The sequence below is a fragment of the Carya illinoinensis genome, chromosome 4 (assembly GCF_018687715.1).
Source record: "Carya illinoinensis cultivar Pawnee chromosome 4, C.illinoinensisPawnee_v1, whole genome shotgun sequence".
NCBI lineage: Eukaryota > Viridiplantae > Streptophyta > Magnoliopsida > Fagales > Juglandaceae > Carya > Carya illinoinensis.
The window spans coordinates 2,516,500-2,540,722 of NC_056755.1; the positions used below are offsets into that span (position 1 = coordinate 2,516,500).

General features: G+C 37.0%; 5 protein-coding genes across 8 annotated transcripts; 3 read left to right on the plus strand and 2 right to left on the minus strand.

Annotated features, from left to right (window-relative positions):
• Nucleotides 1-3,357: 3,357 nt before the first annotated feature.
• LOC122308512 (glucuronokinase 1-like) lies at nucleotides 3,358-8,133 on the plus strand. Its single transcript, XM_043121876.1, has 6 exons — nucleotides 3,358-3,762; nucleotides 4,834-4,983; nucleotides 5,975-6,163; nucleotides 6,245-6,361; nucleotides 7,210-7,370; nucleotides 7,664-8,133. Exons 1-6 carry the CDS (start codon nucleotides 3,535-3,537, stop codon nucleotides 7,950-7,952), a joined length of 1,134 nt encoding a protein of 377 aa, XP_042977810.1. The 5' UTR covers nucleotides 3,358-3,534; the 3' UTR covers nucleotides 7,953-8,133.
• A 477-nt stretch (nucleotides 8,134-8,610) lies between these two features.
• Nucleotides 8,611-10,329, minus strand: LOC122306688. 2 transcript variants are annotated; one of them, XM_043119153.1, is made up of 3 exons: nucleotides 10,135-10,329; nucleotides 9,624-10,047; nucleotides 8,611-9,130 (listed from the first exon to the last, which is right to left on the minus strand). In XM_043119153.1, the coding sequence occupies exons 2-3, from the start codon at nucleotides 10,017-10,019 to the stop codon at nucleotides 8,972-8,974; spliced, it is 555 nt and encodes a 184-aa protein (XP_042975087.1). In that variant the 5' UTR covers nucleotides 10,020-10,047; nucleotides 10,135-10,329; the 3' UTR covers nucleotides 8,611-8,971. The 2 variants fall into 2 exon arrangements, with proteins under 2 accessions (XP_042975087.1, XP_042975086.1); XM_043119152.1 differs by having other exon boundaries at nucleotides 9,624-10,328.
• A 1,027-nt stretch (nucleotides 10,330-11,356) lies between these two features.
• On the plus strand, nucleotides 11,357-16,961 carry LOC122307182. The gene is made up of 9 exons (XM_043119871.1): nucleotides 11,357-12,523; nucleotides 13,147-13,202; nucleotides 13,293-13,375; nucleotides 13,576-13,654; nucleotides 14,287-14,397; nucleotides 14,682-14,791; nucleotides 15,494-15,577; nucleotides 16,017-16,054; nucleotides 16,677-16,961. The coding sequence occupies exons 1-9, from the start codon at nucleotides 11,527-11,529 to the stop codon at nucleotides 16,745-16,747; spliced, it is 1,629 nt and encodes a 542-aa protein (XP_042975805.1). The 5' UTR covers nucleotides 11,357-11,526; the 3' UTR covers nucleotides 16,748-16,961.
• A 156-nt stretch (nucleotides 16,962-17,117) lies between these two features.
• On the plus strand, nucleotides 17,118-20,510 carry LOC122307183. 3 transcript variants are annotated; one of them, XR_006241642.1, is made up of 6 exons: nucleotides 17,118-17,615; nucleotides 17,732-18,033; nucleotides 18,250-18,347; nucleotides 18,556-18,870; nucleotides 20,035-20,161; nucleotides 20,261-20,510. XR_006241642.1 is itself a non-coding variant. In XM_043119872.1 (6 exons), the coding sequence occupies exons 2-6, from the start codon at nucleotides 17,798-17,800 to the stop codon at nucleotides 20,340-20,342; spliced, it is 771 nt and encodes a 256-aa protein (XP_042975806.1). In that variant the 5' UTR covers nucleotides 17,118-17,615; nucleotides 17,732-17,797; the 3' UTR covers nucleotides 20,343-20,510. The 3 variants fall into 3 exon arrangements, 2 of the variants coding, with proteins under 2 accessions (XP_042975806.1, XP_042975807.1); XM_043119872.1 differs by having other exon boundaries at nucleotides 20,122-20,161; XM_043119873.1 differs by lacking the exon at nucleotides 20,035-20,161.
• Nucleotides 20,511-20,692: 182 nt separating this feature from the next.
• On the minus strand, nucleotides 20,693-22,237 carry LOC122307564. The gene has a single exon (XM_043120491.1). The coding sequence runs from the start codon at nucleotides 21,531-21,533 to the stop codon at nucleotides 20,694-20,696; it is 840 nt and encodes a 279-aa protein (XP_042976425.1). The 5' UTR covers nucleotides 21,534-22,237; the 3' UTR covers nucleotide 20,693.
• Nucleotides 22,238-24,223: the final 1,986 nt, after the last annotated feature.

Below are 24,223 nucleotides of genomic sequence, written 5' to 3' on the forward strand. Positions count from 1 at the left end.
TAAATAGTTTGAGTGAAGAGGTTTTATTAGATTTCGGAAATATAAAAGATTAAAGGAGAAAAAAATTTGAATAAAAATATTATATTACAAAATTATAAAACTGTTTGAATAAATTTTTTAATATATAATTTTTGGTTTAAATCTGTAAAAATTGTATTAATTTTTGTGTTTAAGTAATGATTAGATAATCATTAAATGAAAAAATTGAAATTGAGAATATTGTTTTATGTTTGAGAATAAAATTATAAAAAATTTTGAAAATTTTGAGATTAATTCTCATAATTATGTCCAAACGTAACATAACCTTATAAATCAATCTGTCTTTTCCCTGGTGCTATTTTTACTTAAAAGACAAAATAAAAAAGAAAGAACCTTGCAACCTGGTTATCGTAATATGACAAATAAGCTGATCATTAAGGTTGGGCTGAAATCACCCATGCATGCTACTCACAATTAATTGCATTATTCTGTATTTCTTAAAATTATATATATATATATATATATTTATCTTATTATATAACATTAATAGTAGTTATCTAATCTTAAAACTGTACATAATTGAAGCTTCAAGCTAAAGTTTTTAATGTGACAGAAGAAGCCTGGCCGAGGACATCGTCCCACAGCTAGCTAGCTGTTGGGGCATCACCTCCCTAGCTAGCTAGAATTTTATCTTTTTGTATCTATCCTTTCGTCAAAAACCATAAATCATGGATGACAAAACCGAAGTTGCTGCACAAAATGTCGAAGTCATTCAGACAGCAAGCTGGCCGGGCAACGCTGTTCGACTGTTTTAACAATTTCTTCAGCAGTACTTAGTCGTCCTAGCTTTAACCTATCTAGTTGTGTACGTACTTTGTGTATATCATGGCCCGGCCCATAATTTTAAACTTAGCTGACCACATAAATGACCTCCCGATTATATTCTCTTATATGAATAAAATAACGTCATGAGACCGATACAGTACAGCATGCCTTTAAAAGTTTTAAACAACAAAGAAGAAAGTAATTTTTCCTTTCACTTTTCTTTGATGGCAGATCAATGGCTTGCCTTTTCAATTCTTTGTAAATAATCGAGAGGAAAAATCTTCCCTTGTCCTACGTACATTGTCATTATCATCAGCAATTCATGAATTTGGAATTTGGATTCCTGGAATGTATATATAGGGCCTAGGGGTTGACTGTTGGGCTTACCATAATGTTGATTTGGGCCATAACATGTTTGAACAAGTCTTGCTACGAATCTGGTCCATACGGTTTTTGTTTGGTGAAAAATGGAGATCTTAACTGGGCTTAAACTTCAACTAAGAGCATTAGCAATGGTCTAGCCATTGGCTATTGACATATGCAAGTCTAAAATAGTCAGCATTTATACAATAATCATCTGCAATGGCCTATTCAAAATTTAAAAGTTTGACATAAATGCTACAGTAATTGTTGGGTCCTCGCCAGACTTAAAGAGCTATTGTACCGAGTCCAAAGATTAGTTTATTATTTTTCTTCAACCGGCTCTCTTCTTTCCCTCAGTTTATCGTTTTCTCCAAAATCACAATATTTCCTCTGCAGCTTTTCCCGAACGAAGTGCTCCCCCCATTCGGCCTTCATCGTCCCACAGCCTCAAATCAGGTCCACCGATTGCCTTCTCTAGCAAACGCCATCGTCTTCGAGCTATCGATGGTAAGTCTCTCTTCCTCGCTCTTCTCTCCCTCTTCTCCGATTTACTGAGTATTTTTTCGTGTCCTATTTTGCCCAGCCAGGTCGAATCACTTGACCGAACATCGGCTTGCTCTAGGATTGGAATGCATCAATTTGCTCCACCATTCACGCCAGCGGTTCTTCCTCCACGAATCCGACGTTACCATTGCCCCTGTTTGGGTAATAGAATTTTTTTTTTTTTTTTTAAGATAAAATCATATACGATAGCTTTTTGCTTGTATTTTTTCTTGCGTTTGGGCGAGAAATTGGTGGCATAGTGTAATCTGGAAGTGCTTGGACCCTTTAGAATTGTTTGACGTTGCTTGATCATGTTGTTTGGGGTTTTTGCTTGACATTGTTGTAAATGGACTGTTATTTGGCTCTTTTATTTTTCTTCAATGTGTTGGAAAATTCTTGGTCTGTTGCGTGGAAAAAGTATGTTGGGTTGGGAAAGCAAGTTCATGGCTTTTTGGTGGTTTGAATGTATGCGTGGTGTATGCCTATTGCAGAGTCCATATACTCTTTGTTTGCAATCTTCTGTTTTTTGTTTTTTTTCTTTGGATTTTCTGTTTGGTTGGTTTTTCCCCTTTCTTGATCTAGCATGTTAATATTCTCATCATGTTATTGGTTTGTTCATGATTTACATGATCATGTGTCGATTTGCCCAGTGATGATTTACATGATCATGGGTCATCAGATAAACCAAATTGATATGAGGAAGGTTTGTTTGATGATGATATGGGGAAGGTTTGTTTGATGATGGCATTAAGCTCTTTATGTTTCAAGCCTATGCATTTTTTTTTTGATCCAGTGGAGTATACTGCAAATTGGGTCACCAATTGGGTCATGATTTTGAGGAGTATCATGAAGTGGCTGTCAAGATGCTACGTCCATTAAAGGAGGGCTGTACTTAAAAGTTTATGGAGAAGTTTGAGGCATTATTTTGTAGACTGTTTTGTGAACTGTGTTGCTCAATATTATGTGGGCAATGTGATTTTTATGGAATGTTGAGTTAATTTGTGGACCGTGTTGTTTATATTGTGTTGGCAATGTAATAATGTATAGAATTGTAAATCTAGACTGCTTTGCTTCAAAAAATGTATTTGCCGTATATTTGTATTTGCTTCAGGAAGTGTATTTATATATATAATTGATAAAATATATAATGATTTTGTTTAGGAAATATATTTATAAAAAAAAATGAATATTATTAAAATATATAATATTATATCATTATTTTATCTTTAAAATGACTAGTCCAATATAAACTTATCTAACTAAAACTTGATACAACAATAAAAAAATGAAATTTTAGTTAAACTTTAGACTTGACAATCCGCCAATGCTCTAAAGGGTAAGATCGATGATTTTGAGATGGACTTCCACGAGTTGGTCAATTTGGGTTAGGTTTACCAGCTAGGGTGGGCTCCTTCTGTACTTCCCAATTTTTCCGCCTGGATACTTCGTACTTGTGGTAGTGATATATAAACGTGTGAGAGACTTTAAAAAAAGAAAGAAGAGAAATTACTTAGTGCTTGGACTCTTTCTTTGATAAGGACGATAGCATAACTTCTATTCACAAAAAAATTCTTTCTATCTCTATCTATATTTAGTAATTATCTTAGTTTTAGAAAAGATATTTACTGAGCTTGACGACAACTTTAATCCAACGCTAATATTAGCAGACAAATGTCAAATTCAGCAAAGATCCCGAGGTTTGACGTGGTATGCTGACGGACTAGACGTAGAGATATACATATATATCTGAGATAGGGAGAGAGAGGGAGAGACAGGAACGAGCTCAGATTGAGAACGTTTGAATAGGTGGTATCTGTAATTTCGATGGGTACGCAAAGTACTTTTCCGGTTTCCATTTCGAATGCGATCGAGCACAAGGCCTATGCGAGGGTGGGACTGCTCGGAAACCCCAGCGACGTCTACTATGGCCGTACTATCTCCTTCACGTTCGGCAACTTCTGGGCCTCAGTTCAATTGCAGCCTTCCGATGAGCTCGTCATAAAGCCCCACCCAACCCACGATCTCGTCCAGTTCCGCTGCCTCGATCACCTGGTCCTCCCTTTCTCCCTGTCTTTCACTATTTCTCTCTAGTTATAAATAACATTTCCATGATTGTGCACGTCTGTCTTTTGTAAAGTGAGCTTGATATGCAATGTTGCACTTGGAAGTAAAAGATCCGTGTCCTTGAATTGTCGGTTAACTGTTTTTACCAATTATTTTCTCTTAAGGTGTATTCAATATAATATTGCTTGCAAGATACGAGAATCTCAAATATCTGCTCAATTTGGTATTAGCTACCCATCGCTGTTTGAAACTCGATTTTTGGGGAAAAACTTGCTTATCTTTTGTTTTAAAGTTGGGTGGGATTTATAGCATTAAAGGTCCAGTTCTTAAATAGATCTTTATTTCAGAGTTTAATTGTTCATTTAATGCAAGTACCGATATTTATGGTGCCGTATCAGTCCTATTTAAGCCCATGTAAACTGAGCGTTATATATGGCTCTGGATAGAGCAAAATGAGGAGAAGGATTCCTGCGTTGCTGCTCTATAATCGGTGACTTAACCTGCTGCATTGACTGAAGTAATAATGTAGGACCGGGGGTCTTCCCTTACAAACATAGTTTATCCCGATTGTGCTCTAGTTTCCATATGGTTGGATGCTGAGGATTTAATGATTTATTTTGGTCTTGCCAATTATCGTCAGTAGAAAGATTCTACTAGAATCTGGGATGCCATTTAACTAGTTATGAACTTATGTGTTTCTTTTTACAGATTGAGAAGATAACATTTAATATCTGTATTCTTCTAATAAGTATTTTGAGATATGCATGAAGATTCATTAGATTGGTTGTATTAGGCAATGCTGTTCTTATGTTGTTATCTTATATTTAGCCATTATCTCCTCCAAATCAATTTTTTCATATAACTAACTCGACCATTTATGTGTTATTCCATTGCTCTCTCTCTCCCTCACACACACACATGCACGCACGCATGACCAATGAAGAGTATTGTGGTCTTGATCATGAACAATGAAGAGTATTGTGGTCATCAAGTCCATATTCATCTTAGTCCTACGTGATACAAACATGAGGATTAATAACATGCTTTCCTTGTTTACAGGTTAATCGGTTGAATAATGAAGGTTATTATGGAGGTGTACGATTGCTTATGGCGATTTGTAAAGTTTTCTATAATTATTGCAAAGAGAACGAGATTGATATTTGTGGGAAAAATTTCACTCTTTCGTATGACACCAATATCCCTCGCCAGGTAGAGATTTAAACAGTCCTACAACAGATTGCTTATCACTTTGTGTGATCATTATTGTGTCAATTATGCTGTGCTAGTATATCCCTTCTTACTATGTTTGTTTGTGAAATATAATTTTTTTTATAAGTATTTGTTTGTGAAATATAGTGTTTTCTGCACGCCCATTTTGTTGGCCTCAGGGACTTATGCAATCTTTTTGTTAGGAAATTCTTGGGAAAATCTTTGTGGTTGGTCATTTTACTCCGCCTTCTACTGATTATTTAGAATCTCTAGTTTTTACCAATCTACAATGAATTCTTCGTTCAGCATTGATTCATTGAATAATGCAATGTAGGCCCCCTTATTTTAAGGGTTTCCTTTTAGACACTGCCTGGAAGTAAAAGAATTTTTCATTGTAAAAAGTAGGGTGAGTGAAATGGTTCTTTCAGCATCAGGATACATAAGCATGAGCTTTATTTTTTGCCTTTTCTAATGTGCTTATGCTCATCGCTGTACATGTAAGAACAGATATCTTATGTCTCCCAATATATATTTTAATTGAATGTTACTTTGACGCATTAGGATCCAATACATAGTCTCTTCGATTGAGTTCTTTTTCCGCTTTGATTTATTTTTTATGGTTATAGTTTCAACAACGGTGGAAGTGAACATAAAATGAGAAAGATACCATCCCTGCCTCTAGAACTGTATTTTACATTATCCTTTTTTCCCCGTGGACAAAATTAATTGCAAACATCTAGTGTTGGTATTATTATGTTAATTTTGAGGGCATGAGTTCGAAACTCCACAATTACTTGAAAAAAAATTGCGAACATCTTCACTTCCCGATTTTGTTGCAGTGTAGTTGTGATTTTATGTGACCATAAGTCTTGCACTGTCCTTTTGTTGTTATTATTGTTCTTTTCAATAGGAGTACTAATTATTTAGGACTTCATATTTGACTCTTTCGATATTGCATCATATGGCTTAAGTTATAATTTTGACATTTCAGACAGGACTTTCAGGTTCAAGTGCTATTGTATGTGCCGCCCTAAGCTGCCTTCTTGACTTCTACAAAGTTAGGCATCTGATTAAGGTGGAGGTCAGGCCTAATCTTGTCCTTGCTGCCGAGCAGGAACTTGGAATTGTCGCCGGTCTCCAAGACCGGGTGGCACAGGTTTATGGGGGTCTTGTTTACATGGTACATGATTTGAATTTTTGACAGATAATGCACATCTAATGATAAAATGCAGTTAATTAGACATTTGAGTTTCTTATGTAGGACTTTAGCAAGGAATACATGGATGACTTAGGGCATGGCATCTATAAACCCATGGATATTAGTCTTCTCCCTCCTCTTTATCTTATCTATGCTGAGAATCCTAGTGATTCAGGGAAGGTTAGTATTGAAGCCCAGCTTCATTTTTCATCCTATCTTTATCATCGTCTTTATCTTTAGTTATGTTTTATACAAGGTGCTTATATACAAAAATGCTTTATATGAGCTACCATTCTCATCTGATGTGGTTACACATGTTTTCAAAAATCTGATTTGCGCATGAGATAGTCTTGAAGAAAGGGGCGTGCAATAGTTTTAGCTTTGTATTGGAGAAGTTCCATATCCTACATTTTGCCTGAATCACATTGTTCCTGCCATCTGGTTGGATAGGAGCTATAGTCCTCGTTTCTAAACTTGGTTCGATGGCCTTGCCATCGATTTTTATTTTAACAAAGAGAACTTTAGTCAAACCATCAAGTTTTAATTTTCACATCTGAACTAGTTTTTGTTTCAATACTTAGTGATAATGCCAGATATTTATTTTTGTCTGTTTGTCATCTACTTTTGTGCATCCGTGGGTAAAGAATGTGCGGTCTTTCAAACTGATTGATTGATAGTCTATTCCAAGGTTATGAGTGTCGCATTAGCTTCTCCCATCTTTGGTATATTTTGTCTTGTTTTTCTTTTTGAGAGAGAGTACAGGAGCATGAGAGAGCATATTCACTAATATTATGTTTATAACTTCAATGTTTCATACCATGTGCTGGTTTGTCAAGGGTTTTCACTGCCATCTTTTCTTTGTCAACAACTTCATTGAAAGCCTAGTTATGAACTAGCCTTCTAGCACTCAAATGCTGAGCTCTATGACAAATTCATTTGAAAGCAGTTGTTTTTTTTTTTTTTGTGTAGTTATGTGGATGCAGTTGTAATGGGAGAGAATTGTATGTAAGCATTACTTGTAAGTGCAGGTTCATAGCACTGTACACCAAAGGTGGCTCAACGGCGATGAGTTTATAGTATCATCAATGCTAGAAGTTGCAAATGTAGCAAAAGAAGGAAGAACAGCATTACTTGAGAAGGACCATTCCAAACTTGCAAAACTCATGAATTCTAATTTTGATCTCCGAAGGTGAGAAATTTATACAAATACTGTTCAAATCACCCTGCGGATGATTATTATAATTCTGACACAAATTGCCCAACTCCACCATATTGTTGCTTTTCTGCTTTTATATGCATGGAAAGATTTCCCCTGGTAGTGGTTAACCGTTAAACATCTATTTTGGAAAAGATGACAGAAAGCTGATGGTAGTCTGAGACACACACACACAGTGTATCATCAAACAACTGTCTTGCAACGAGTTCATACACGCGTATATTGCTTCTATTGCTACTGAATATTGTTGTTTAAATACTGTACAGGAGCATGTTTGGTGATGATGCCCTTGGCGATTTAAATATAAAAATGGTGGAGGTGGCACGAAAGGTGGGTGCTGCATCAAAATTTACAGGTAGTGGTGGAGCTGTAATTGCATTTTGCCCAGACGGGCCTTCACAAGTGAAGCTTCTGGAGGATGAATGCCAGAAAGCTGGTTTTATTGTCGTACCAGTGGAAGTTGTTTCATCTTGTCTAAATGCTGATGAGCTTCAAACCCTAAAAAAGCTAAGAGTGTTGAAATCAGGGGCTCCTCCCCACATCTCCCTCCCATAAAGCTGATAACTTCTTATTCGTTCAAAACTTTTTTTTATTTTTTTGCATTTAATGTTGGCGTTTCATTGTAGACATATCCACTAATAAGGCAGCACATTTTGTTTTTTCAACTGATTTCGGCTACATAAGAACATGTAATGTAAATGAATGCCACCCCGAGTTGAGTATTGTTCGTTACAAAGCTTTCTCGTTGCTGTACCAAGAGGCCCTTTCACCACGCAATAGAGGGGGGATACCGATATAATTTGCAGAATAAAGAATGGAAATTCGAAAGACCCTTCAGGTTCGCTGAGCTTGAATTTCGTGCCAAACTTGTGTAGCATTCATTTTATCTATCTAGATTGGTCGTTCAACGTACAAATTAAATAAACGAACTGTTCTTCGGTGACTCCTTCACTTGTGGTTAAAGGAAAAATATAGTTGTAAGCATAATTATGTATTAATTTGTGCATCAATATGATGTAATTGGTTAAAAAATAGATTTTATTAAAAATAGTGTTAATTTAAATTTTAAGTATGAATAAATTAGTATTGGTATACAGATTAGTACGCGATTGTGCTTATATGTAACAAAACTCGTGGTTAAATGATCTCTCTCTACTCAAACAAGCAGCAAATCTAGCCTTCGATTTTTCAGCTTTCAAATGGCACAGAAGAGTAGTTGAAATCAAGGTGACCATGCTTTCGGCCAACAATGCAACTGCGTCGTTTTAAGTTACTTCATGACACAATTGTTACCCTCATCTCTAGGCATTTCCCATCTACCGTTCATTCACTAGATGGTTAATCCAATTACACAGCTCCTAATAAAACACATGATCTAAAAAAATAAAAAATAACTAAAAAAATTTCCCTATCTGTCCGAAAGTAAGAATTATACATGGCAACAGCTTACAGAAGCAAGGCTTTCTTGGAGCACAAAAATTACTGTTATAAGTCGACATCAGGCATACCAGTGGAAGGCTTGGCTTCAACCTTTTCCTTTCCAGGGTCGAAGATGCAAACCATCCCGAAGAAATTCAATCATCACAAAGTGATGCGATGAGCTCATGCGGTGAAGCCCATATTGGAAGATCGATTAAAGATTGTTTCAATAGCTCCTCCTGTGCATTGCACATAGCTTCTGCTACATCGCATAAATTTGAAATATCCCCTATTATCGCTTCCTGGGCTTCCACCTGCATTGTCAACCAGTTCAACCAAAAGGCCGATTTTAGAGTAGTTTGTAAGCGTAAAGAAGCCCCCTGCTTCTGTTTAAAGACCACAAGTCTCTCTTTGCACGACAATTCATCTCTGTTCCGTGCATAAGATGGAATATAGAACATAAAAGGGACTCAAAAGTTTCGAATTTTAAAAGAGTGGAGACTTATTAAAAAAAAAGGGACCACAATTACATAGCAATGAAAAAGGGAAAAAGAAAATAGATCATTGAATGCAGGATTCAAAATTCCAGCATAACCGAACGCGAGCGAGGGCTTAATGAGAAATTAACTAAGAAAATTCGCGCAGCAATTCATGACCATGAAAATGAAACAATGAGCAAAATTGATCAGAACCCTCAATTTTGTTCAGTTTTCCCGTGGCAAAAAGAACAAATTCAGTTCAACTTCACCAAATAGTGTCAATTAGCGGTCCAAAAGCAGATAACCAACGACCAACCGAAGAAATTACCTGCAAGAGAAGCTCATCCACGAGTAACCCATCAACAAACTCCGGCAAATACTGAGACGAAGCACCGAGCGCCGCCGTTTGAGCTAGTCCATCGCGTTCTGTTTGTTGTTTCTGTATACGTTGGCTGTGACCGGCTTTCTCCTCCGTTGCACGCAAGCTGTTCGACAAAAGCTCCCACTGGTCGATCTCTCTCTGGTACCGGGCTTTCAGCTTCAGCAGTGTCCTCCTCTTCCGCTCCTTCCGGTTCCTCTCCTCCGCCTGGGGATCCGTGCTCGTTGCGGGTTGTTCGGCCGCCAGAGGGTCTCCGCGGCTCTTCTTGCGCTTGTAGACGAAGCCATCATCGTTATGAAGTTCCCACCCCTCGTCGGCTTCCCAACAGGTTGTCGCCGACTCCATGCCCCCAAGAGCGCGGATTAAAAATATCCTATACCATAGAAGTGAAACGAAATACGAGTGTCCAAAAATGAAAATTAGAAATCTTTTGGAATAAATTTGGAATTCAAAATCTTACTGGTAGTGGTAGATTAAAATTGAGAGGGAAAGCGGCGGAGCGCGCGCGAGTTCAAACTTTTGTCAGTCTTATCTAGAAGACGCCGTCTGGCCAGAACCCAAATTGTCCCTCTTTTTGGGTTGGCATCGGTAACGTCTCCGCTTCTAATAAATTGTACTCCTTTCCAAAGCAACCATGAGGCGCTCCAGACTCGAAGTAGTTAAGAAAAAATTATAAAATTATTTACTTTTAATTTATATAACTACTTTAAAAAATTATAAATATCATATAAAAAATTACTTAAAAGCCTATACAATTAAGTTCGGTCCGTTTTGGCGCAGGTTGAAAAAATCCTAATATGAAGCCTTAATTTCTTCACTTTCTAATAATGTACATTAACAACATTAACATTCACGTTTAGTGTTGTATTTTTTTTAAGGGCTTTGCTACATGCAGTCGGTAAATGCAGTCGACGTGTAGTCTGCTGTACGGAATGAATAAAAAAAAATTATAAAAAAATTATTTTATATTCAGGGGGACCTACATGAATAAAAAAAAGTTATAAAAATAATTTTTTTTTCACGTAGGTCCCGTATTAATTCACTTTTTTCTCCACGACTGCATGCCGACTGCATTTTCCGACTGCAAAAAGTATTTCTCTTTTTTTAATAACGTTATATACAGTTATAATATATATAAGTACTGTATAGTTATTTAAAAAAAATGAAATTTATTATTAAAAAATTAATTTTATTTTTATATGAATTCCGTATTTAAATAATTTTTTAAAAATGATTACATGGCGCTTGTAAAATTACGACTGTAATTATCATTTTTTTATTTTTAACATTATATTATCTAATTTATTAAATAAAAAAATATCGTTACTCTTATTTTACTGTAGCATAACGATATTATTAATGGATGTGAGTGGATAAATTGCATTGAAATTTTGAGTTTTCATAGGTTACAATATCACAATAATAATATAATTAATCGATTTTTAAGCCGGTACATTGAATATACAGTTCACATAACTTATATAATAAAAATTGATTGATAATACTTAAATTTTATTAAATATATGATTTATAAATAAAATCTTCCATAGTAAGAGCAACGACGGTTTTCCTCTCTTGAGATAATTCTTTTCCCATTCTTAATAAATAAAATACTATTATTATTGCGTCAAAAAAATAAAAAAACTATATTCGATTGCGGATTATCATTTTCCTTATTTTCACTCGAATGGTATGCTACGGTAAATCAAAGGAAAGGAAGATCGAAATCTCATTTGCCAGCCCTTTCCAAAGCGTTGGCCAGAAAACATCCGCTGGAAAACCATGCTAAAACCCTCTCCCCTGATTGCAGCAACCTGATCATCATCATCATCATCGTCATTCGTCACCGCAAATGGGCAAGTCTCTCACCCTAACTTACGTATCCTCCCTTCTCTTCCGTCCCAGATCCATGATTACTTCCTCGACGCGAGTAATCTCTCTCTCACTACCGAAACCTATTGACAATACCCTCTTTTCGCTATCTCCCTCTTCGCTTTTTTTCTCCACCACGTCCACCCAATTTCCTCTTCAGTACGATATGATCATCAACCGCCCAACTCAGTCCCAACCTCGCCACACCCCCGCCCGCGTACGCAAGTCAAACCCAGACTACTCACCCGAGTTTGATTCACCAGAGAAACCCGTTTCGGAACAAGGCTTCGAGGACTGGGTGGATGAAAAGCTGTTATCAGAGAGCACAACAAACCGACCCAGTTCGGAAAAATTGGAAATGGACAAGTCTATGAGGAAGTACTACAATAAGAGGAGGAAGAGGATGTATGGGTCGGATTCGGATTCCGATAGTAAGCGGCACGAGGAGGGGTTTGTGGAACTGAAGCCTGAGGTGGTGGAGTTTAATAGATTGCATGAGAGAGAGGAGGAGTTGTATTTTTACGATACTTTTGCTTATCCATGGGAGAAGGAGAAGCATTACAAGATGGTCTATCAGTTGGAGAAGAAGTATTTTCCTGATCATTGCCTCGACAAGGCATTTCTTGAACCCGGCGAATCGAATGCAAATAATGCGAAGGGGAAGGTAAAAAAGAAAGTTGGTGTTAAGAGTGGGGAGAAGAACGGTGGGGATGGCGGCGAGGGAGGGGATAGTAAGAAGTTGGTTTTCTTTGACGAAGAAGGAGAACAAAAGGGTAGGGAGGAAATAGCAAAGAAGGATGCGAGTAAGGATGTCACGGAGAAGAAGGTAGAGGAGTTCTTTAAGTGTTTGAATAAAGTTCCCAAAAAGAATGGTGAAGTCGTGAATGGGGAGCCATACCTTGTGACGAGGAGTATGGAGCTTCCGCCAAGATGGGATAGTCCGTGCGGCACGGTGATTTTAGTGAACAAACCCAAAGGTGAGTCCATAATTTCATTGGTATACTCGATGCGATACATAATTTACATGAGGCATCTATTATCATCAGTTATTACTTGAACATTTTGGATAATGCCTGCGTGATTAACAAAAATGTTAGAAGTACAGATTTTTAGAAAAATGGGGGACGTAAGAAATGATTTAGAGCAATAATAATTAGAGATGGGGAGTGAGAATCGTAGAAGCTGTAGGGAAACTCAATGGTTGTGAGAATTATTTGCCCACAACGGCACAACTACAGAAGTGGGGGGATATATAACTCCGACACGTTATTGAGAATTGAGAATGAATATTATTTGGTCTTGGGTGAAGCTGCTGCAAGTGCGAGTGGAAGACGGAATGGATGTTCAATGGGATATTAAAAAAACTCATTTGCCTATAAATTACTAGAAACACAGGCCCTCCATAGAATGTTGCAGCAGCAGATTGTGGTCTTCCCTTAGCTCACTCAATCGAGGATTAGCAGGAAAATTTATCTAAATTCTCAGATCTTTTAATGTACCTGTGCTTGAAATTTTCTTTAAAGTTAGAAGTAAAGTCCTAGCATTATGAGGTATACGCTTCCATCAATCAGAATATAACAAGATTTATATTGCAAGACAGGATGGACCTCATTTACAGTTTGTGGAAAGCTACGTCGCCTAGTTAAAGTGAAGAAGGTACCTTTTTGCTATTGCATATGCATGTAGGTACACCTTCTGTAAATGCTCATCTTAACATTTTTTTTCTTCCTTTTTTTGGTGTAACAGGTAGGGCATGCTGGAACCCTTGATCCAATGGCAACTGGTTTATTAATTGTATGTGTTGGTAAAGCCACTAAGTTGGTAGAAAGGCAAGTTATGAATCTTAAACAAATCCGGGTCCTTTTTTTAAATTTTCATACATGCTAATGATTCTTTGTAAACTGACACCTATAAAAAAGAAAAATAAGAATCTTATACAAGTTATAGCAGTTAGATTGATACTCACTTGTTTCTCCTTTCAAATTTAATCTGGTGTACTCTCTGAAGACTTTGACTGTTTGTACTGCAGATATCAAGGTATGATTAAGGGCTATAGTGGGGTTTTCCGACTAGGAGAGGCCACTTCAACTTGGGATGCTGATTCACCGGTGTGTTACTCTCTTTTGAATAACTATTGTTCCTTATCTTCAGTATACATGCACAATGATTATTTTAGCAAGAGGGCTCTCTTGTTGATCAACTACCTGCTATCTTGGCCAGATTGAATGAGTTTGAGGCATAACTGAGAAAACAACAGATAGTTACTTGAAACTAATTTTTTGCTGACTCTAAGAAAATAAACTTGGTTTTAGCTTCCATAGCAACCGTTTTCTAATGCTGACAATGAAGCCATATGGGTCTACTAGATGCTGCATAAGTGAATTATGCCATCAACGTTAAAGATAGACGCTCACAATTTAATTGCACCGAGGGTGCAAATGGATTACGACGAGGACACTTATGATTATTGATTATAATCTCAGCAAGAAGGTATTTTTATGCATCCTTGTATTGAGAAATGGAAGTTATGGACAGTCTAAAACTCAATGACATGATACAGTGCATGCAGATTTCCATTTTATCCATGTTCATAATCTCATCTCAACAGTGTTTAGACTAGACGGTTTGGTGGGATGACCTTCTATTGTTATCTGGAACATGATTGTTTATCTCTTGGTAAGATGTAATTAATATCGTCATATGGTCCAAATGTTCACTCAGGGATGTCCCTCTTGTGCAGGTCATTCAGCGGGAGCTTTGGGAGCATATCAAAGATGAGGAGATAAAGAAAACTGCTGCCTCCTTTTGTGGGGAAATTTGGCAAGTTCCCCCGATGTTCTCTGCTATCAAAGTAAGCATTTCTGCCCAAATGAGGGATGGATCTTTATGCTGACAATTTTCTTAGTTCTGACTTAGACATTGTTCAGAAGGCATTGATTGTACATCTATCATACTTTTTATTTTTTTAATAAATAGATATACATCTTTTTTTTTTTAAAACACTTTCAGCAACCTGAATGACCTACACAAACAACAAAAGATGTATGAAAAATATGACTTCTGTGTCTGCGCATATTTTATGCAAATAGATCATGATCTCATGATACATATTACAAGTTTCAATTTCTTTGACAGGTTGGAGGAGAAAAGATGTATGAGAAAGCAAGAAGAGGAGAAAGCATTGAACTTTCACCTAGAAGGATTTCAATTTTCCGGTTTGATATTGAGCGTAGCTTAGATGACAGGTACCTACATTTTGCTTGGATTTAGACAAACTCTGGCCTTTTTGATCCATTATAGTTGACATTGTGAAAAACACGTTTATATTTCATAGTATCAAGGTATATTGTACACCTGGAATGCACTTCATTTGTTCTAGTCTTCTTGATGTGTGCATTGGTTCCAAATCCTAAAACGATGGATCAAAGTAAACTTTACTGTGTATTATGTGCACAATAACATTTGTTACACTGAAAATCTAGGGAGATACATTCCTAGTTAAATTCTATTTCATCATATTCAAGGGATCAAGGGGTTCCACAGAGGTAGGTTGCTAGCTGGGTCCTGTAGTAAGTTTGAAGGTTTGGTTCTCTCATAAACATATGTAAGTAAATAAGAAACAGCTAATAAACAGCATGATAGCTACGGGACATGAATTACACCTATATGCTTGGGCTTCGGAAGTCTGAGTCAAATACATTTTGAAATTCATCTGTAATTCCACATTTTAGAACTTCTGACATTTTTTCTGCCATGTACACACGATGATGAAATGAGAAAATATCGATCATGCTTTAAGAAAAAGTTGGTGCTAGAGTAATTCCATTTCCACTTAATTTGAAGGATGTGTTTTCTAAATCATCTTAGAGAGATATGTAGTTCATGTATAATCTGTCATCTGTTAGCCATATTTGAAGCTGGTTTAATTTTAAGTGAGATCTTTACAGGCAAAATCTGATTTTCCGGGTGACATGCTCCAAAGGTACATACATACGTTCACTATGTGCAGATTTTGGGAAGGCTCTTGGCAGGTAATCACTTTATTGGACTCACCCAGTTAATGTATCCCCTCATTAGTCTATCTTACCAATAGTTTTTCTGTTGTAAAAATGGTTGGCTCCCACTTTGCAGTCCAGAAAGGCTTGAACAGATGGCTGTAAGAGCTTTGTAAGAGAGGACTTTATGATGACTAGAGCAACTATCATCGTTACCTTGCTATAACACTCAATAACCACATTTGCTTACCAATTTTAGCCTTTAAGGAAAAATGTGTCTTTTATCAAACCTTCTATTATCAATATGTAAATTTTGAGAGAGAGAGAGAGACAGTACATGCACACTTTTGAGTAAAGAAATGCTAAAGATGAATGGAAGATAGTGGGAACTTAAGTCTCCTAAATGCAGGTTGATATAGGTTTTATAATTTTTGTTTTGAGTTTGAAGTTTCTCTAACATACTTCTTCACTACAGTTGTGCTCATTTAACTGCTCTTCGAAGGGATTCAATTGGTAAGTGCCCTCATCTTGATGTTGAAGTTTATTTTTAAGTGCTGATCAAATTCTGTTTTGTTAATATTTTACGTTATACTGAAAATTTCTGGAAGTTTAAATTCAAATATTAAATACTTCCCAAAACAAATATCTGTAAACTGGCGGATTCTAATAATATTACACCAACGAACTACTTCTTTCCAACTTGTATAAAAGATATTTAATATATATATTAAATCTATAGTTTCTCAGTTTGACATCTCTGGGGATAATTTTTGCTGGTTGATAATCTTTTTCTTAGTAGTGCATGCAATCCATTCGTAGAATTTTGCCTTATTTTCCTTCAAAGCAGAAAGCTATGATGCCATATTAGAAGGAAAAGAGAACCAACTAAAAATTGCCGGAAACAAAACCTATTGGATAATTAAGTTTTCATCTCTATCCTCTTTATTTCTCTGCAATGAAAATACATAGAGGGAATTTGAACATGAAAATGGAAGTCTGTGATACACAAATTTTGTTTCTTTAGAGGTAAAAACAGATCACAGATTTCAGAAGGCATGTTTAAAGAAAATTATCACAATTTTAGTTGTGGATGCAAAACACGTTAGGAATTTGATGACACTTCACACCTTTGCAGGCGAATATTCAGCAGATGATGCATGGGACTTCAAAGAGCTGGAAGAGTCGATTACCAAAAGTTATTTCTAATGCCTCGCTAATCTGTTGCTTGCTCCCAAAAGTTTTGGACCAACAATGATGAACAGATCCACAGTATAGGATAGAACATTTTCAAGTGCACAGTGACGGCGAGGCTGGCGGTTTTTAATCTCATGATTCATCTGTCCTCTTTGAAAATCTAATATCAGGGGAAAGATGTACCATTTACGAGATATTAATAACAATTGGAAGTTATCAAGGTTTACTCTGGTTGGCTGCACAGAGCTTGCTTGTTTTCAAGTATTTCACGAGCCATGGAAAAAAGAAAAAAAGAATCGTGTTGGATCAGTAATTATCCGGATTAATTCATCAGCATACAATGAGATGAAGTATACATAACGATTAGCTGATAAAGGTGCCACGTTAATCCTTCATTTGGTTCTAAACCAGGCTGAGGTATCTCCAAGCCATGCTTACTCGCCAGTTTTCTTTTAATCCAAACCACCCAATGAACACTCAATCCTCCTGCATAGAAATGCTCCCAAAAGTCACCTGAAATCCTCTGGCTAGTCATAGGGCTAGCAACAGTGCCGGATGCAGATAACTTTTATAAGACCGCCTTGGGCCAATTTCAGGGAGTTCATGTCAAACATGACCATTTAGCATTGGCGGAAAGTACGCGAAAGCTGTTGACAGTTGAATAGCTTCACATGGATGGCTCATTTCGCGTACTTGACAGTTGAATAGCTTCACATGGATGGCTCACCTCGATCATTTCAAACTCGTCCCAACCACTTGTCCGACCATCGTGGTGAAACGAGACAATGGCGAGTGCTTTGAGAACTGGAAATATGTTACAAAAATAAATTTATGATTCTCACAATTTTATATATTTTCTGAAATTTAACGTACAGAATGGGTGAGAAATATTTTCAATTTTGAATATTATTTAAATATTAAAAAAATGATGTAAAATCTTCTTATATTTCTATATCTATTAATTTGTGGTGCGCTGCCGTTTTAACGTGCCAACAGGCAACAAGGGTGTGCTCTCTCTCCCGCGCGCGCACACATGTACCAGGGCTATCAGTCACCGTAGCTATGACGACGAGTGAAGAGAAGTCATCGAACAAGGAAGGGAACAACCTGCTGGCCGCACCGACCTTCACAGAGCTCGTGAATGGCCGCTTCAAGTGTGTGGAGACTGGTCACGAAGTGCTCGCCAAAGACATGGAATCCTACTCTCCGTCCAAACGGTGTCGTTTGGGTCTCATCGACGTCGCTATGTCCCAAAACAAACCTCCACTCAACATGTTCAAGCAAGATCCTCTTTCCCGGTACTCAAAGTTCCCTCCTCTCTTTCTCTAGTTATATTTTCCTCCGTTAAAAATCATATTTGAAGCCGGATTGGTGTATAATTGTTGTTAGGTTTTCTGGGTGCCCAACAGTGAAATTGAGATTTTTTTAATGAGTAAATCTCAACTTAATTATGTTGAGCCTTTATGTGCTAAGCTTAAGAAGCAAAATGCTTATGTAAGCTGATCCGTTTTCAGTTCAAAGTTGATATGTAAGCTGACGGGAGACACCATAAATAAGTGCGAGGAACATATATGGAAGCACATCAATGGCAAACGATTCCTTAACAAATTAGGTTCGTGTTTTTTCCTCAATTCTTATGCTTTTTGTTATTCTTTTTTTAATATATATAATCAGCCAATTTTGATAATCCATTCACTTTTGTAGTGTCTCAAAATTTGCCTCCGGATTTCTGAGTTTTTAAGGATTATGTGTAGCGAGGGTGCCTAGAGATGTTTATGATTGTTAACCTCTTAAGAGAAATATGGACTTTATATGAACAGAGGATAAGGAAGCAGAAAAGTTAACCTCAGATGGAAATTCAGTAGAGAAGAGTGGGCAGAAGCCCCAAAAAGCAGCAAAACCGGCCACGGATGGTATAATGAAGAAGAAGAAGAAGAAGAAGAAGAAGGAAAAAGACAAAGGAATTGATGAGATTATCTCTGCAGTCAGGAATTTGTCTGATGAGAGCACTGATTCAGAAGAAGCTGATTTCTGGATGCCTCTTGTGGGAGAACACTGCAATTTTGATGATGGAGGAGTTCGATGGTGTTGCCGTTCAGAGTTGGGGCAGGAAATCGATGAAGTTAATGGAATGGGTATGTTTTGCCTTATGCTGACTCAAATTATGTTCCTTTGTAAATTGAATCGTTCACATATTCTGTTGAGGATAGTCATTGACTCATTCGAATATATTTTCTTTAAATGGTAAATTGATCGTTTGTCCTATTGGTTAAACCTGATAATTGTTGAAGATGCTATGATATGAATGTTCATCATGATGGATATAGGACTTTGGGAAATAATTCTGGCTCGTACAATGGTACAATAAGAGATTATTGGATGACACAATGATAAAATCCAAATTTAATGAACACACGCCGTCATCAAGTTCTGGAAGTTGGATTTAATTACCAGGCTGCAAAAGCTAACAGTGTTGATTACATGGAAAAATCGTTTTACTTTATTTTAGATCTCATCTCATCAATTGATATATCTGAGTTCCAACCAAGTCCAAAGTGAAGCTGCATGTATTGTAGACTTTTTAGTTATTTCATTCTCTATTACTATCTTAAAGAATCCTTAGGAACAGCATTTTGGATTTGTCGTCTGGGAGCTACTTTACCATCTTTTAAAATTCCAATTCAACAGTGTTAATTAATTCAACCCCTAGGGGTTGGCTCAAGTGGTAAAGGCCTTGGGCTTGGTGGTATGATCCCCCCAGGTTTAAGGTTTAAGGTTTAAGTCCCATTGGGTGCAAACAATCTCTAGAGGCCATTAGAATGGGGGATTTTCTCTTTGAATCACTCGAGGTGCACTTGTGGGAAATCCTTTGCCGATGACCTGTGCACCCCTGGGATTAGTTGGGATGTTGTTTTTGGACACCCGGTGCCAATAAAAAAAAAGGGTGTTAATTAATTTCCCCATAATTATTCGCCTTAGAACCCATACCCAGAGTCTGAACCCTTTTTTGATAAACGGCTTATTAGACGCCCATGGTTTAGCTCATACTAAGCATGAATTTCGATATGCTGAGTTGCGGCTCACCTGTTCTTGGCTAATTGCAATAGATGGGGCACCTCTCCTTAAGGCAGCATGCCTCAGGAGGAAGCCTTATAGTACTAGTTTGTGGTCTAATAGTGCTCATTGTGTCCACATCTCCATTTTTTCTTGAGGGGAATATCAATAGAAATCCTCTAGATGCATCACACATTTTGAGCTAAATGTTTCTGAAATTAACCAAATTTCGTTTCAACTGGTAGTCTTTGGGCTTTCAGAATATCGTTATCTCATTCTCTCAAACCCATGTTACTGAATTTGATGGTATATTGTTATCATCGATGGTCCAGCTGAAGAAGGTGGCAAGGAGACAGAAGAGCTCTCTATGCGGTATATTTGTTTCATCATCTAGTATCTTAACCATCTATTTTCAATTGGCATGCAATGGTTTTTGAGGGTGAGGAACTTATGCTTTTTTATGCTATGCAGTACAAAAAGAATGTCCATTGAAATTGGACCTAGCAGTTTTGCCTCAAGGAAGAAAAGGTGCAAGAAGAATCTGACAAATTAATCTGCTCATCACAATTTACTGCTAGCAATTTGTTGGAAAATGAAGCTTTTGAAGTTTCTCCTATGTAAATAATTTACTTAATGTACGAGCACAAAAATTTTGAAGTTTTGGTTGTAAGCATTCTATCAAATTTTGGTGGTGTATTAATGCATGTTCGTATGGTATCAATATGCACTCTCTCTCTCACTGTTCTGTTTCTTTTAGAGAGGTAGCAGTTTACAGTTGACTCAAATTAAAGCCATTTTTTCACTTTTGGAACATATTCTTCCTTGCTTGTTTACAACATGCTACGACCCAAAATTAATCAATTTGCGATTAAAAAGCTGGCTGAAGCCAATAAATTCTGTTAACTCAAGCATATGCGGGCCATAATTGTTCCACAATCTTAAAGGTCATATGGACTACTAAACTAGCATGCTCGATTTGTTTCTCACTTAGCATACTTGTACCCCACTCACTAAAAGCTACATCAGCAGGTTTACAAAAAGCATTGTTCGAAAAAGTATTGGTCGAATAAGTATCGTTCGAAATTAGAGGAACAATACACTTGAACAGATACGGCAAAGGATATGCACTTATGCCCGGCGAAGCTCGAACAGCAGCAGCAAAGACTCCCAGATCAACCCCATTCCTGCATTGAATCCCATAATCTCGTTGAAGATCAGCCAGGTTGCTTTTGATGCTGACACCAACAAATGTTATATCCGAAAGATCGAGAAACTTGGAAAGGGAAGTGGGTACTTTCTCGAAGTGTGTAAGGTGTATAATAAGGCAATCATTATCTACACCTAGTATCAACACTACAACTCTTTCCTTGACCATTCCGTAACTAGCTGAGCAGAATGACGTCTCTATATCTAAAGCCACAACTCTCTCAAGGTCTCTTCCTACATTACCTCTCCGGGCTACAACTCTTTCCTTCACCGTTCCGTAACTAGCTGAGCAGAATGACTCCTCCATATCTAAAGCCACAACTCTCTCAAGGTCTCTTCCTACATTACCTCTCCGGGCTCTCCCATGCAGCTTTCCAGTAATTTTTTTTTGGCAAGTCTGTCTTTCCATTAGTAAGTCTGTCTTTCCATAAGTCTTAGACAAGAGTGATCTAAGGCTCTCTTCCAGCGCCAGCTCATCCGTTACAACAGTCGTTTTGATCTCACCTGCAAGGACACTAAAATTAAAAGACCTGGACATCTTCTAAAGTGGAGAATGGAAGGATAAACTATTCATTCAAATAAAGAATAAGAATGATGAACTACTGCATTGGACCAGCAAGAGGTGGCTATTTATATGCAACCTAGATATATTGTATGAGCTCCTCCTAAATTACTCTGCCTCTTCGGTTGTAGCAAAGCTAGAATTCCAAGATGAGGTGTAGTGATATTGTCGGATGTGCTCATTGGGAAGCTACATCGTTTTTGACAGCTACAAGGAAATTTGAAGAGGAAGACCAAGAGTCACCTCTTTTCCAGGTTTAACTTCCACCGCATGACTAGAACATGGTTTTTTGTTTTTTTTTAATCAATTCTCCTCTTTTTATTAATTTCTTTCTGATAGTAACTCAACAAGCAATAATAGGATTAAAGTTGCACTTAATTAAAAGATACGAATACACCTAATTTTGGTAGAAAAAAATGGGTATCCATGGTATTACAGACAACAAATTTTCATGATTCCCTCTCCTCACAACTTCTTTCTTGTTTGTACTCGAAATTCTTTCTTCACATTAAGGCGGGGAGCATCGATCCTGCGTTCTACTTCGGATACCCAGCCATCCCACCTTAAGACAATCACAAACTTCCGAATATTGTTTATGACAGTAGGGTTTTTTTTTTTTTAATCAATTATGATGGCAAGCCCATCTTGACTTAGCATTGTATCCATTTCAATAAGTAGATTCTCTGCACCACTTCCACGCCTGTCAATATCTGAAAACTCTGTCCAGGCATGCAGAACATGCGTACGTGCTTACTTAGAAAATGATTCTCCTGTGAAAAACAGGTGCATAAGAATGGCAGACAGCCATTGTTATAGCCAAAAACGATAGTAAATTTGAAACTTCCGTAGTCATTGTTGTTCTCATTGGGTTTTAAGGATGCTAGCAAAATGTTTTGCTTATTCTAGAACATGTAGAAGTAGCAGATAGATATGAGGGGGGGTGGGCGGAATGCAGTTTGGCTAGATCTGGTCTTTTGGGGTTGAGCGGATGAATCATGAAACAGCCTTTTGGCAGAGAAATCTTGGTAGACTTGTTAGGATATAAAGGATGTTTTGTTCGACTGTTAGTTCCCTAGGCTCTCATCCAGTTTCTGATTCTCATACATTTATGATTCTTTTTCCCGCCTCAATCTAACGAATATGTAAAATATCGAGCGTGGGCTTGAAACTATCGAGGAAATCTCTCCTATATGCTGATTTAAAATGTTACATTATTCCGAAATTCTCATTGCTTAATTGATGAAGTTACATTATATACAGTTGTGGAGTACACAAACGTTGTTCAATCACTTTGAAAAGAGCGGGGTTCATTATTAAAAAATTAATTTATTTTTATATGAGTTTCATATTTATTTACTTTTTTTAAAAAATAATTGTACAACGCTTACGTACTCATAATTGTAACTATCATTTTTTTAATTGTTTTCATATTTTTATCAATGAAAGGATGATCCACATATTTTCTTCACGCAGAGTGGGGACTATTCCAAGCTAGAAAATGTTACTTTCTTAAATGGGACCTGATTTTTGTAATGTCAAATGCTCCGGTCCCTTCTGAATTATGCTGTGTCCGCTAGATGTTACATTCGCTAGTTGCTTGCCTGTGTGCCCACTTTGGGGATAATCTCTTCCATGCAATGCCACCTAGATGGTAGTCTCTTAATTTAGAAAAGAGTTTATCTTCAAACAGGTTGTGGTGTCTTTAGGCGTTTTACACCCTCCAATGACAGGATGCCACTTCATAAATCCATCAAACTTACCGTTGATTGCATTACACTCTATTCATCTTTGGGTTTTCTCACCTTTCCCCTCTCTCTTCCACTTCGCACTCTCTTATAATTTCAAGAAAGAGAAAAAAAGGAACAACGCATCGTTGATCGCTGCTGCTTCTTCTTCTTCTTCTATTGTCAACCTCAAGCGCTCTCAGGCCTTGAACTCTCATGAAGGTTTTTTTTTTTTAATGTCATTTTCCGATTTTCTTTGGATTTTTTATATGTAATTTTATAGATTTAGGTTTTGAATGCATTTGCTTATTTTTTGGAGATTGTTTAGTCATTTTTATCAAAATTTCATATTCGGGACTTTTCTTAAATTTATTTTCTATTTTATGGTTTGTTCTTCGTTTCTGTTTGTCTGATCTTTGAAAAAAGTGTTTACCTCATTAAGCCTACGGGACAACGATCTTGATTTTGATTTGTTACTCCAAGGTTTTCGAAAATCGGTGGTTCAACAGCTTGCTTTGTTTGATTAATTCCTTCGTTTCTAGCGGAATCCTTTATCCATACTTGTGATTGAGCAAGGGAACCGTGTCGACTGTCGAGAGAGTGAGAGACACAGAGAGTGGAGAAAAAGAGAGAACATAACTGTGAGTTTTCTATGGTGTGTTTCTGTATTACGCATCTGTTCTAAATTTACTACAACTACTACGTGTCACCCTCCTATTGGTGGGTGAAAATTCTCCAATTACACCTCGTCCGGCCTGGAGAGGCACGCTTTAGGAAAATGATTGTCCAAATTTTGTATAAGCCTTTTAAAGAAATGGCATTCGCCTGAAAGATTTTATTTATTTTTAAATAAATTTATACATTGTAAATTTATATCTTAATCTTAAATGGCAACATCAGCATGGTGAAGAACTGTTAGGCAAGTGTGTGATGAGTACAGTA